This window comes from Acinonyx jubatus, chromosome A3 (genome assembly GCF_027475565.1).
Source record: "Acinonyx jubatus isolate Ajub_Pintada_27869175 chromosome A3, VMU_Ajub_asm_v1.0, whole genome shotgun sequence".
Taxonomy (NCBI): Eukaryota; Metazoa; Chordata; class Mammalia; order Carnivora; family Felidae; genus Acinonyx; species Acinonyx jubatus.
The window spans coordinates 41,996,458-42,011,280 of record NC_069388.1 but is presented as its reverse complement, the minus strand read 5'-3'; the positions used below and the strand labels follow the sequence as shown (position 1 = coordinate 42,011,280).

The following is a 14,823-nucleotide window of genomic DNA, read 5'->3' as shown; positions in this document are numbered from 1 at the left end:
TGTGATTCCTTAGTTTCCTTTCATCTGGAATATTTCTCTAGTCTCTCTTTTTCTTTTCTGGTATTTACATTTTGGAAGAATATCATCCCCTTCTATTTTTATTAATAGAATGTTTCTTATTTTGGGTTTGCGTGGATGTTTCCTTATGATTAGATTCAGGCTAGACATTCAGGTCACGTGGGCCAGAATAAGAGAGGCAGCATTCCTAGACAAACCAAGAAACTCTTGAGAATAAAAGAGGGTGCTATCTAAATTTCTTTTTTTCAACGTTTATTTATTTTTGGGACAGAGAGAGACAGAGCATGAATGGGGGAGGGGCAGAGAGAGAGGGAGACACAGAATCGGAAACAGGCTCCAGGCTCTGAGCCATCAGCCCAGAGCCTGACGCGGGGCTCGAACTCCCAGACCGCGAGATCGTGACCTGGCTGAAGTCAGACGCTTAACCGACTGCGCCACCCAGGCGCCCCTTTTTCTTAAATTTTTTTTTTTCAACGTTTATTTATTTTTGGGACAGAGAGAGACAGAAGCAGGGTGCTATCTATACTTGTGCCGAGATAGATGCGTAAACATGGATCATCTCAGGTAAATTGAGATGTATGACGAGCCTCTTCCTGTAAGTGATTATTCCCATTGCCCGGTGTCCATACTGGAACCTGACTGGCTAGGTCACTTGCTAAGGTGGTGGGGTCAAAAGCTAACCTCAGCTACTTTGGCTGCCTGTGGCAGACCAGAAATGCCCTGTGATCAGCCCTCGGGCCCTGAGAGTGGTGGGTAAATCTCCAGCTCTTTCACCCTTGGGTGGGGTGGCTCTGAGGTGCCTGTACTGAGCTATCTCCCAGAGTTTCCAGTGCGACTGACCCCCATTGTCTGCCGCAGCACGGTGACTGGCTTGTTATCACAAACCGTGTTTGGCCTTCCTTGTCTCCCTCCTGCCTCCTTGCAGGCCCTTCCTGGGATTACCTTCCAGATAAACTACTTGCACTTTAACTCTTGTTTCAGGGTCTGCTTCAGGGGAGCCCAAACTAAAATGACCAGGAGAGAGGGAATCCAGCTGTCGATTAGTGCTCATTGTCATACTTTATGGCCAGTTAAAAAACAGGATTCAAGAACAAGTCACAAAGTCACAAACCAGCCAGAGGTCCCACAGAAGAAGCTAACTACACCAGCTTAGTTTCTTTCCTCCTGTGAGAGGAAAACCCAACTAATTATAGTAACATTCCGATAGGAAATATTTACACTTTTACACTCTGCATCAACAGAGCGGAGCAGGATATCATGATAATACCATTGCCCTGGTACAGGACAGGGCAAAGTATACAAATCTAGGGAATCTATCCTTTTAGGGAAAAATACTAACTTTCAAAAACAAAAATCTAGGTGAGAAAGAGAGATTTAAAAATCCTATGCTGTCACAAGTAAAACTTCATTATAAAATGGGTCTTAGTCTGATGATCAACGGCTTGGGTTACGTTGGACCGTACAAACGTGTTCCGTGTTCAAACCAAAAGCCAGTCAGTCCATATTCCAAATTCAGTATCTGATGATTTTTTTTTCTCCGAAGTCACTCAGTTTCCCCAGAGAATTTTCTCCTGCCCCAGGGAAATACATGCCAGGTGACCAGCATCCTAGAAGAGAAGCGAAGCGGTAAATGGAGAGATGGAGATTGTACAGCTCATCTTTCATGATGCATCCACTGTCTTAATTCCTTTGTTCCAGTATGGTCTTATCCTGTCCTTAGCTGTGTTTCAACTAGGTGACTTTCAACTCAAGACCTCTCCCATTCAGTTTCACTCAGCTTTGCCAGGCTGCACAGGAATGGGGTAGGCGATCTGAAATTCTAACTGCTTCTTGGGCCCTGGGCTAACCCTACGGCTTTTCAGCGCTACCCTTCACCCCCACCTTCTGTTGTATCTGGTACATCCAGTTACTTTTTTTTTTTTTTTTAATGTTTATTTATTTTTGAGAGAGAGAGAGATAGAGTGCAAGTTGGGGGAGGGACAGAGAGAGAGGGAGACACAGGATCTGAAGCAGAATCCAAGCTCTGAGCTGTCTGCACAAGAGCCTGACGTGGGGCTGGAACTCACCAGCTGTGAGATCATGACTTGAGCTGAAGTTGAATGCTTAACCAACTGAGTCACCCAAGCGCCCCTGGTACATCCAATTCGTAAGCTTTTCTGAGACTCCTCTAGGTGAACCATCTTATTTTCCTTTCCCAGTGCCCTTTGCCCCATGTAGGTGTCAGCTTGCTTCACTCCATTAAGTCAGTTGCCACTAATCTCTCCGTTCAGCCCTCTGAAAATTTGTTGGTATATCTTGTCCACTGTGATCTTTTCTTCCTTATTTTTGTGGAGTTTTCGTCTAAAAATAAATTCTTTGCTGCCATTTTTGGTAGGGCTTGGGAGAAGTTGTGGAGATGATGCCCGCATTCAAGCCACCGCAGCTGATGGGAAGCTCAGCCCTTCCTTCGAACTTTCCTTTTTTGGGACCCTTCTTGCCAAGCTCTCCTCAGTTCAGGCTCACCACGCCCAGGAAGCACACGGCTCCCTTTACTGCACCTTCCTCCAGTTGTTCTCACACCTTGTTTATGCTGTTCTGCCTGAAATTCTAACTTCTCTTTAACTTTCTGCTTTAGGTACAATCACATTTTGGGAAGATCTCTATTTTAGAACTTATTCCAGATTTCCTTGTGTCTTGAATTAGTTGAGTAGGAATTTGTCTCCCTGCACCTTGAGGGTAGGGAGGGACTTGACCTTGTTCAATATTTCTCTCCCTGAGACACGCTTTATGAGTAAATATTTTCTAAGTGTTTATTCCACTGGATTAAATTGAAATGATATTTTTTCCCTTTGTTTTGTTTCTGGGATATCTATTTTTTCTTTCAAATGGGATTACTGTGTGTGGTTGATGGAGTTTCTGGTCCCAGTTCTTCACTGCAGTGTGACAGTTACACACCCGCACCCTTGCCATGGCCCTGGGGGTGGGCGGTGCCTCTTCCCTGCCTCTGGACTTTGGCTGTGGCCACCTGGTTTGCTTTGATGAAAGGGGTGTTAATGGACAGGATGCAAACAAAGGCTTGGAAAGAGATTGTGTGGCTGGGCTTCTTTTCCTCCTCTTGTCATCACTAGTTCTAGGAGGAAGAGAGACATTTGGAGCACAGCTCCCCTAGCAGATTGAAAGATCTGCAGCTCGAAGGAGAGCTATCCAGCTGACCTGCCGATCTGGGAGTGCAGCGCTAAATATTTCTTCTTGTGTGCCACTTAGTTTTGGGGTCAGTTTGTGCTGTAGCAATATTTAACTAATACCTGATGTCAGAAGGAACAAGTGCTTTTATATCCTTTCTTTGTTCTGTGCTGGTTTTGCTCTCTAGGAAGCCGGAAACCAATTTACCATGCCATCAGCATGATACATGTGTATCTACCAAAAATACTCATGTGGCTCTCCTTGATTTGATCATAACATCTATTTTTAAATGCCTTAAGAAAAGAAAATAGAACAATAACCGCACCACCACAACTCTGGGCCTTATCTTAGAGTCACTCTCAACTGAATTCATTCCATTATCTTACAGTCTTTTTGGGGAAATAATAAAACCCATCAAAGATCTGTGTCCTTTTCTCGAACTTTGGTATAACTTTGGTTAATTTGTAATATAATTATGTAATTACGTGCAATCCATATAGTTGTTAATTATATGGCACTGCTAAGCTGAATCCTTTTTTTAGGAAAACAACCTTTTTGATAATGATTTTTAAATCGGAGACTTGGGGCACCTGGGAGGCTGGCTGTTTCGGTTAAATGCTCAGCTCTTGATTGTGGCTCAGGTCATGATCTCACTTTTTTTGAGTTCAAGCCCTGCATCTGGCTTTGTGCTGTTAGGGTAGAGCCTGAATGGGATTGTGTCCCTCGCACTCTTCCCTCCCCTGCTTGCTTTTTATCTCGCTCTCTCTCAAAGTAAATAAAAATAAACTTAAAAAAAAAAAATTGGAGGGCACCTGGGTGGCTCAGTGGGTTAGGCAACTGACTTCTGCTAAAGTCATGATCTCACCATTCCTAAGTTTGAGTCCTTAATCAGGTGAGTTCCAGCCCTACTTCCGGTGAACACGAGCCCCCATTTGGTTAAAAAAACACACAAGCCCCACTTCAGGGGAGCCCTGCTTCTCTCTCTCTCCCTCTCTCTTTCTGCCCCTCACTCACTGTGCCCCCCCCTCAAAAAATAAAAAAATAAATTGGAGACATGACAAAATAGTCATATGTTGGATCATTCTCATCAAATGCTATTAGTTTCCTTCAACACCCACAATTTACTTTTAAATTTGTTAAACCCCAGCTTTGTTATTTCCACAATACAAATTAAAATTAAACATAGTGGCAAAAAATTCTTTTATATTCTCGAATTGAGAGTTGGCCAATTTACTAAATCTTTTAGGCTGTGAGGGTTTTTTTCTTTAGTGTAAAGAATCAGTTATGCCAATATCCTGATGGAACTCTACTTGCTTCTTGCTTCTACTCAGGAAAGGATGGCGGAATCCACGGGAGCAAGGGTAACATTATAATGATAACCGTGCATTTGCTTCTTAAGTTGTTGTACAAAGAATGTTTTCCTAACGCAGATGCATAGGTATTAGTAAAACTTACTTGCCGCACACATCACAATTTTATGAGATGGCCATTTATTTTGCATCCGTGGTTAAGAACCCCTAACATAAGGAGGGTTCCTAAATGTCATGTTGTAATTATGCAAAAGAATTGCTGAAGAGATCGGAAAAAAAAATGGCATTGTTGAAAAGGCCTGTAATTGAGAGCTTGACCGAAAAAGAGGAGACAAAGCGAGGGTCCCTGGGCTTTTGAGCTAGTCCAAGTTTAACAAGCTCCCTTGGGCTTCCTTCACAATTCCCAGAGGAAGCAGTCCTGCCTCTCTTGTCCTCCTGACCCCCCATTCAATCATAAAGCGACAGGCTTTAACAATCCCAGAACAAAAACCTCATGGCCCAATTTAACCTTCCAACCCCCAGAGCTGCATGGTCCGCTAATCCGGCGCACAAAAGCAGGCCTGCTGCTCTTTTATTCTTCCGGGGGCTGGGCGCCGTGTTGAGCTCAACAGCTGATCGGCTCTGGAACGTCCCAGCAGCGTGCCTGGGCCCCCCCGATGTTTATTTAGCGGCCCTCCGCCCCAGCGCACAGCCTCCCCGAGCCGGTTCGCGCGCGCTCGCCCGCACCGGAGCCATGTACCGGCGCAGCTACGTCTTCCAGACCCGCAAGGAGCAGTACGAGCGCGCCGAGGAGGCGCCGCGCGCCGCCGAGCCCGATAGCCTGGCGGAGGGCCGGACGGCGGCGCCCAGCCTGGCCGCGCTGCAGGGGCTCGGCGAGCGCGTGGCTGCTCACGTCCAGCGGGCCCGCGCGCTCGAGCAGCGCCACGCCGTCCTCCGGCGGCAGCTGGACGCCTTCCAGCGCCTGGGCGAGCTGGCCGGCCCCGAGGACGCCCTCGCCCGCCACGTCGAGGGCAACCTCCAGCGCGCCCGGGACCTGGCGGCCGAGCGCACGCGGCTGGAGCGCCAGGGTGCGGAGGCGCAGCGCGTGCTCGACGAGTTCCGCTGCAAGTAAGCGGCGGGCCCGGAAGGGGGGTGGGGGTGGGGTGAGCGGAGGCAGGGTAGGGGCGGTCGCCAGGACTTCCACCCCTCAGAGGGCGCGCGCACTACCGCGCCTCTCACCCACCTAGAACCCGCTTCCATTCCGATGGCACTTCACGGTTTGCACGAAACGGCATCATTTGTCTGTAATGTGCTTTAAAATGTAGCTATAATTTACATGCAGTAAAACGCACAGGTTTCGGGGCGCTTGGCAGGCTCAGTCTGTAGAGCCAGCGACTCTTGATCTGGGGGTTGTAAATTTGAGCCCCACGTTGGGCGTAGAGATTACTTAAAAATAAAATCTTTAAAAAATGCACAGGTTTTAAGTGCATAGTTCAATGAGTTTTGATGATGTATGTACCCATGTAACTACGGAAACAAGCAGGGAACTTTGACCACCCCAGAAAGTTCCCTCCTGTCCTTTCCCGGTCAGTCTGTACCCCTTCCCCACAAAAAAGCGGGAGGCGCCCAGTGTTCTGATTTCTGTCACCGTAGGTTAATTTTGCGTGTTCTGGAATTTCACAAAAATGGAATCTTAAAGATTCGTGCTTGTATGTCTGGCTCCTTTTGTTTTTGAGATATATTCATGTTATTTGATCCTCACAGCCGTATCCTGTAATACATGGTACTGCACCTGTTTTGCAGATGAGGAGACTGAGGCTTAGACAATGTCAAGATTTAGGGCAAGGTCACTCACCTAGTGAGTCCCAGCAGCGGCACGGAATTCAGGGCCTCGGCATGCTGAGTCTAATCATCTTTACCGCATCATAGTTGATACCCAGAAATTATTTCAATGTGTGTCCTCTAGAATCTTGCTGCTCAAATTGTGGTCTGTGGATGTGCAGCATTGCCATCATCTGGGAGCTGGTTAGAAGTGGAGTTAAGCTTGAAGCTTCAGGAGCCCTGGTCCAGGGCATGTCCCCCTTTCCCACAGAATGAATAAGATGATAAGATCGCTTGAAGAATTGGGGCATGCGGACCTGGGTGGCTTAGTGGGTTTAGCCTGACTCTTGATTTCGGCTCAGGTCATGATGTGAGTTCCAGCCCCACATGGGGCCCTGCGCTGACTGCACAGAGTCTGCTTGGGATTCTCTGTCTCCCTCTCTCTCTGCACCTCCCCCACTTGCTCTCTATGCCCCTCCCCCACTTGTGTTTTCTCTCTCTCTCTCTCTCAAAATAAATAAAACTTAAAAAAAAAAAAAAAGAATTGGGGCACCTGGGTGGCTCAGTCAGTTGAGCGACCTACTTCGGTTCAGATCATGATCTCACAGTTCATGAATTCAAGCCCCACATCGGGCTCGCTTACTGTCAGCGGAGATCCTGCTTCAGATCCTCTGTCCCTCTTTCTCTGCCCCTCCCGTGCTTGCATGCTGTCAAAAATAAATAAATAAATAAATAAATAAATAAATAAATAAATAAATAAATAAATAAATGGATGGGATTTAAAAAAAGATCACCTAAAGAACTATTAAAAAGAAAAAAGGATACTCACAATTTGTCCCCACCCTCCAAGGCTATAAATACAGGAACCTGTATTTAGTCTGCAGGGACCACTTCAAGGAATTTATTTATTTATTTATTTATTTATTTATTTATTTATTTTTTAATTTTTAAAAATTTACATCCAGTTAGCATATAGTGCAACAATGATTTCAGGAGTAGATCCCTTAGTGCCACTTACCCATTTAGCCCATTCCCCACTCCCACAACCCCTCCAGTAACCCTCAGTTTGTTCTCCATATTTATGAGTCTCTTCTGTTTTGTCCCCCTCCCTGCTTTTATATTATTTTTGTTTCCCTTCCCTTGTGTTCATCTGTTTTGTCTCTTAAAGTCCTCATATGAGTGAAGGCATATCATTTTTGTCTTTCTCTGACTAATTTCATGTAGCATAATACCCTCCAGTTCCATCCACATAGTTGCAAATGGCAAGATTTCATTCTTTTTCATTGCTGAGTAATACTCCATTGTATATATATACCACATCTTCTTTATCCATTCATTGATCGATGGACATTTGGGCTCTTTCCATACTTTGGCTATTGTTGATAGTGCTGCTATAAACATGGGGGTGCATGTGTCCCTTCGAAACAGCACAGCTGTATCCCGTGGATAAATGCCTAGTAGTGCAATCGCTGGGTTGTAGGGTAGTTCTATTTTTAGTTTTTTGAGGAACCTCCATACTGTTTTCCAGAGTGGCTGCATCAGCTTGCATTCCCAAGGAATTTATTTTTTGATGATCCGGCTGGTGTAAAATACATGCCAACGTGGCAGTGTGATCTGCATTAGCAAAAGCCTGGAATGAACCTAAATGCCTATTCATAGGAGATCAAATTGTGCTTCATATATGCAATGAGATGCTACCCAATTGTAAAACAAGAGAATAGCATGTTACTATCCTTTACTTTTAAAAAAAAAAGGGGAGAAGAGTAGAATTTTTTGCTTGCATTAGGAAAAAGGGGACACAGACACATGCAAAACCGCAATGGCACTGATTACCTGTGGAGGATAGGAGAGTAGGAGCTGGGCAATGGGAGAGATAGGAAGGGAGACTTTTAATGGAACGGCTTTTTAGGTAATTAAAAAAATTTGTCTAATCATGTAAGAGATTTATCTATTTTAAAATTACATAAACTAATTTAAATATACAGATGTCCAGGCCCCACCCTGGACCTCAGATGGGGCCCAGGAATTTTAAGTTTTATGAGCTCCACTGATAATTCCAGTGAACAGCCAGGTTTGGGGGCCCCTGGTCTAGGGTAGTCAGAGCGTCTTCTCCAAACGTGCTCTATGTTTGAGTTCCACGTTCTTTAAAAGAACTTTTTTTTTTAATATTTATTTTTGAGAGAGAGATAGAACACAAGTGGGGGAGGGGCAGAGAGCTTGGGAGACACAGAATCCAAAGCAGGCTCCAGGCTCTGAGCTGTCAGCACAGAGCCCAATGCTAGGCTGGAACTCACCAACTGTGAGATCATGACCTGAGCCGAAGTCAGACGCTTAACTGACTGAGCCACCCAGGTGCCCCTGAGTTCCACATGCTTAATCTGAATCTTGGGCAGGATATTCAACAGTGTGTACTGAACATATTAATCAGTCAGACTCATTGATTTCATTCCTATCAGCCCTGTTTCTGGGTATGATCCCTAAAAATAGATTTGGAGCCGGAAGAAAGGATCTGGAAATCCACCTGTTACAGCCCTTCATGGCAAAACTGTGGGTGGCAGGACTTGAACTCGGGTTTTCGCACCTTATGCTTTCTAGAACACAGGGTCTTGAAGAGAAGTCATTCTTGGATTCCTGGGGAGTGAGGTCCAGAGATAGGACCCTCATTCAAATGAAGCTCATGTTTTCTAAAGCAAAGGGAAATGTACACTGGTTCAGACACCCAGGGCAGCTCCACAGGCCAACAGGAAACCCTGGATCCCCAAATGGTCTTTGCTTAGTTATTAGGCCCCAGTCTACTGAGATTTGGCTGGGAGCACAGGACTCCTTTGAGCCCTCATTGAAGGAACGGCCATGTTGAATTTTCCTGATCTTTTGGTGATTTTACTTGGTTCTGAGTTGTATGTTTATCGTGGAGCTTCAGACTCTGTGATTTATTTAATCATTTCCATTAATTTATTCCCTCCCATTGCCCCCTTGCAGATACTTTAATATTCCAACTAAAGTCTTGGAATTTGAAAATTGTAATAAAAATCATACCCATACCCCTGCATGCAGGGGTATATACACACCAAATTTGGTTTTAATCCCAGAGGTGAGTTATTGGTTAGCCAAAACCAGGTGAAAATATTGCAGCCTTGGTAGGCATATTCTCTTCTAGGATAGTTGAATAATTTCAAAATCAGGTTTTCAGCACATCAAATGAAGACTAAATAAAACAGAATGAAATAAAAACAAATAAAACTACCAAAATACATTAATGAATACCGTCAATTATCTAAATTGCTAAAAACCAAAAGTAATTATGTAAAACAATCAGGTAATTAAAGCCAATGTGTTTTTTCACTTTATGAATTCATTTGTATATTCGCTTATGTGGATATATATATGAATATATCATGATTTCTTTTTTAAACTTTTTAAAAATTTTTATTTATTTATTTTGAGAAAGAGAGAGAGAGAGAGCAAGCAGGAGGGGGAGAGAGAGAATCCCAAATAGGCTCTGCACCGTGAGTGCAGAGCCTCAAACTCACGAACTGTGAAATTATGACCTGAGCTGAGACCAAGAGTCAGACACTTAACCGACTGCACCACCCAGGTGCCCCATATCATTTCTTATTATGAAGTCTTTATAATGAAATCACTTGCCTTTAATATCTAGACTTGTCTTTACAGCATGAAAATTACCCACGATAACACATTATTGCATTATTTATCAAACATGTTTTTAAGCTACAGAAATTCTTGGATGTTTCTAGCAGGAAAGAGCAATGAGAAAATTTGGATTTTTGTTAACAGTTTTATTCGCGAAGCTAACTAGCCATTAAAACGGAATTTCTGGCTCCGTTAGAGCCACACACAAAAGACACTGCTAACTGTGACATCCTGGTGGGAAATGTAAGACTTGTACAAATATGTTTTGCTTGCTGGTTATAGCTGAGCTTCTTAGGTGGCTTTAGGACTGGGAGTGTGCGCAGCGCACATATTCCTGATTGTTCTTTCCCTAGGTTGGAACTCGCCCTACAACAGCATGGTTTTTCTAGAGGCCTCTTTCGGTACTTGACTTGAGCCCATGGCATGCGTGTGCAGGGGCCCTGAAACCTATGCTTTGTGGGTTGGGCTGAGTGCTAATTAGGATTCGTTTCAACCACAAATGGCGTAAACTCCAAAGTGACATTGGCTTATCCAGGATGGGAATTTGTTTCCGTCTTGTGGAAGGTCTGGCCTAGCAATTCAGCATGCCACTCTGCAGTATTTGAGGCTCAGAAGGCTCTGCCTGGCCTTCTGCAGGGTGGAGGAAAGGATACAGAAGGGCACACCCACAGCGTCTCTTATGGAAGATATTTGGAAGCTGCCACAGACTTATGCTTATATCCCATTGGTCAGGACTTAGTCACATGGCCACACCTAGCTGCAAGGAAGGCTGGGAAATGTAGTCTTCCTTCTAGGCAGCCTTGTGCCCCTACCCACATCAAGGGCTTTGACTCTTGGCAGAAGGCCATGATGGATACTAGGGGCAGCTTATAGGGAATGAGGGCAGAGTCATTTGGGAAGGAGCCTTCTCTTTTTCATAAGGGGATGAAAGTCCCCCTAGAGGGAAACTCTCAAAACAGTATGATTTCCGTGGTCTCTCTGCCTCTTGATCTCTATCATTTTCTGCAAGTCCAGGGAAGAAGATGACTAGGAGGGAAAAATACACCTGTTCCTAGTATCTGTTGCTTTATCAGTTTTGTGTATGTTTAAATTTGGGGGGTTTCCCTGCTCTACCCAGGCAGCATGGTGTGGCTATCAGGGCATAGTTTTTGGTGTCAGATTCAAGTGTGAGTACTGACCCCACCCCTCTTTTAGTTTGGGGTCTTCCAGAAGCCGAGCCTGATAAAGGGGTTTGAGGGCAAGTAGCTTATTTGGGAGGTGACCTCCAGGAGCACAGGTTGGGGAGTGAGGAAGTGAGGCAGGAAGGAAAGGCAGAAAACACTGAGTGCCCTCAGCAAGTTAACCTGGAGCGAACTTACCGGATGGAGAGACACTTCAGTTGTCCTAGCTGAGGGCAACGGGGCTGGGGTACTTATGTACCCACTCACCTTCTGTCAGAGGTCGAGGGCTGCCCCAGGGGCACTGACTCTGTGGCCTGTCCAGCCTGCCCTGCCCACTGGCCCAGAGCAGGCCTTGAGGCACAGAGATGAGGGTGAAGTGCCCTGAGCATCTGCCCAAGGTTATAGGCCAGTTTCTCAGCCTCAGTTTTCTCATTTTGCCCCGGTGGTGGGAGGGTGGGGGGAGGGCAATGGTAACTGCCCTCTTCCAGGGTTTTGTAAGGATTAAATGGCATAATCCAGAAAAACGGACACATGTATAGACACAATAGTACAGGCAACCCAACACAGGTTAGTGGTGTTTGTTGTAGGTCATGTAGGGTGGTCTCCCATTCTCTGTGTCACTGCTGTACTTGGGTTAGGAGTGTGTGGAGATACGATTCCCTTATCCTTGATGTGGCTGGGCAGGGGTAGGGGGGTGGTGGAGGGGGTGGGGGGGGTGGAGGTTGGGCCTCCAGGCTGGGGCACTCCTGTTCACTTACCGCTCCCAGTTACCCCCGTGCATGGTGGCCACAGCACTACTCTGTGCTTGCGCCATGCTGTGGAAAAGGTGAGGAAGCGACAGGCTCAGCGGTGCAGCATTAGCTACTATTTTAAACTTAAGGACCTCTCCTTTATTTATTTATTTATTTTTAATGTTTATTTATTTTTGAGACAGAGAGAGACAGAGCATGAATGGGGGAGGATCAGAGAGAGAGGGAGACACAGAATCTGAAACAGGCTCCAGGCTCTGAGCTGTCAGCACAGAGCCTGACGCGGGGCTCGAACTCACAGACTGTGAGATCATGACCTGAGCCGAAGTCGGACACCCAACCGACTGAGCCACCTAGGCGCCCCAGTTAAGGACCTCTCCTTAAAGAGACAGCATATACTCTGTAACGCTGATTGTGTGGTCATTACATATGGAATCATGGAAGCTGCCCAACTTTTGCTTATGTGTCCAATTTGCAGGTATGAAAACGAGTGTGAATGTCAGCTGCTCCTAAAAGAAATGCTGGAACGGCTTAACAAGGTGAGCTGAGCACATCCGTGAGTCTGAGTAGGGACAGAATGGAACTAAATGGCTGAAATGACCATCGCGCATTCCTCTCTGTGTCTTTTTAGGATTTGCCTATTTCTTTTGCTGTCACTCTTTCTTGAGTTCTTAATTGCTTTTTTTTTTTTTTTAATATTTATTTTTGAGAGATAGAGCACGAGCCGGGGTGGGGTGGGGGGCAGAGAGAGAGAAGGAGACACAGAATCCGAAGCAGGCTCCAGGCTCTGAGCTGTCAGCATAGAGCCCGACGCGGGGCTCGAACCCACAAACTGTGAAATCATGACCTGAGCTGAAGTCGGACGCCTAACCAACTGAGCCACCCAGGCGCCCCTTGAGTTCATAATTTCAACTAAATCTTTTTGTGAACTCACATACCCAAGACACATACTCCTTTCCCACCACACACAGGGTCTTGCCAGAGAATCCGAGACCTTTAAGCTTATGACAGCTAGGCTGTCAACACAAGGCAGCATCACAGCGACCAGCTGGGATTTTGCCATTCCGATGTACCGGTCCCAAACACCAAACTCAGGAAACTTGCTTTGGTTATTGGGATGCAAGGATAACTCTGTTCTGTTGGCTGAGAGTCTCTTCTACAGGGGAACTCTCAGAGAACAGAGGAAGAAATTTCCAAAGAAATTTCCATTTCCCTTCAAGCTCTTCCCTCTTGGAGCCTGGAGAGCAGCTATGTGGAGGGCACCAGGGATTCTCAGCTTCTTGCTGGGACCCTCCTGCAGAGTTGTGTGGGGTTGTTCTTTGCAGGGAGTTTCCTTCTTCAGATCCTCCGTCACCAACGTAACTGATTGGATTTTCTGCTCTAGCCAGGGGAACTTGACTACCAAATGGAATAATCCTGGATCTCAGAGGTTGGGCAAAACCAGGGATGGCAAATAACTGTAATTTCAGAGCTCAAATGTCTTGAGCTCATGGAGCTCTGTTCCATTGAAGGGTGGCTTATTTCGGGCACATGGCCGCTTTCCCCCTTTCCCTTCCTTCCACACCCATAATTCCTCATCAGAATTGCTGATAAAACACAGCACCTTTCCCTGCTGGGCCCAGATGTGTGACCCTAGGATTCTTCTCCACCTGGAGCCCCAGGCAACCACTTCAGATAGTTGAGGTTAGCTCAGGATGTTTGCCAGTCCCTGGCTTTGCCCAGCCTCTGTTGTCCAGGATTAGTCTGCTAATCAGTGGGAGTTAGAACCACAACGTAGGGAAACTGAACTTTTCTTTGTCTGTGTTATCTACCACGTGATGCTTCTGTGTCCTTCCCTTTGTGAGCATATAATGCATTGTCCAAACAAGGACACTGTGTTTTGAAAGGAGCTGCTGTCAATAGTTGCCAAGGCCAAGTGATAGAAACTGGAATAGTCTCAGGCCAGCCAACATGTGAACACTCTGGATATAAACACAAAGGCGGGGGTGGGCGTGTGCTTCAGGAGAGCCCTAAGTGTACAGGCTCAATGATTGGTCTTGTATTGGGTTGGGTTGCTATGGCCCCAAGTCTGTTGAAGGTGGGATTTGGGTGTTGGTAGCATCAGGCATCGCCCAGCTGTTCTGCTCATATTTGTAGCTCATCCCCATTCTTGTTTTTGGTGGTGATCCCAGGCTGCCAGATGGGGCTGCCATCTTGTCCACAGACCACTACCTTCAGGGACTTAGGTGCCTGACACCCTTCACTTAGCTGCCAGTTCAGCCCCTCCCCAACCCACCACATTTTGCTTTGTGCGTATTTGTCCTCACTGCAAGCAGACCTCTCTCGGGACCTATTTCTGAGGTTGTCACTTATGCAGTGCCATTGTGTGCACTCTTCATAGAAGAGGGAGACAGAATGTAGTCCCTCTTTTTAGCTTTGGTGGAAAGTAACACCAAAGATTTATTTATTTATTTAAAAAAATTTTTTTAAGCTTATTTATTTTGATCAAGAGAAAGAGAGCAAGTAGGGGAGGGGCGGAGAGAGAGAGAGAGAGAGAGAGAGAGAGAATCCCACGCAGGCTCTGCATCATCAGCGTGGAGCCCTACGTGAGACTCGAACTCACTGTGAGACCATGACCTGAGCCAAAACCAAGAGTTGGGTGTTTAAGTGACTGAGCCCCCCAGGCGCCCCAGTAACACTGAATTTAAAAAGAAGCTCCAGCCTTCTGTTGTTTTTCTCTTGTTACAAAAGCAATAACGTATTCTCAGAAGAAAAACACGGCAGTGGAGATCATGAAAACTAAGGGAAAAGGCCTCCCTACCATTTTGTCCCCCTGAAACCACAGCTGCAACACCTTTGTGTATATTGTGACAGGGAGTCTGGACAATTGAAGTATGGGTCCCATTGAAGTAAGGGTTACGAAAGTTCTGGGGAAAGATGCTACCAGCAACTCGGGCCAGAGCCATCACAGGGCATCGGTGTGGCTCTTCCCTG

At 46.0% G+C, this 14,823-nt stretch overlaps 1 protein-coding gene across 8 annotated transcripts in view; it reads left to right on the top strand.

The window, feature by feature from the left end:
* BFSP1 (beaded filament structural protein 1) overlaps positions 1-14,823 on the top strand; it is a 70,117-nt gene that overhangs the window by 24,505 nt on the left and 30,789 nt on the right. For 6 of the 8 annotated variants that reach the window (XM_027069529.2, XM_027069528.2, XM_053200280.1 and 3 more), the window contains exons 4-6: positions 1,754-1,820; positions 5,013-5,597; positions 12,329-12,389. In XM_027069529.2, the coding sequence (XP_026925330.2) occupies positions 1,816-1,820; positions 5,013-5,597; positions 12,329-12,389 (651 nt within the window). In that variant the 5' untranslated portion in view covers positions 1,754-1,815. Of the gene's footprint in view, positions 1-544; positions 1,821-5,012; positions 5,598-12,328; positions 12,390-14,823 lie in introns of those variants that run through there. The other 2 variants (XM_053200279.1, XM_027069531.2) reach the window with 2 other exon arrangements.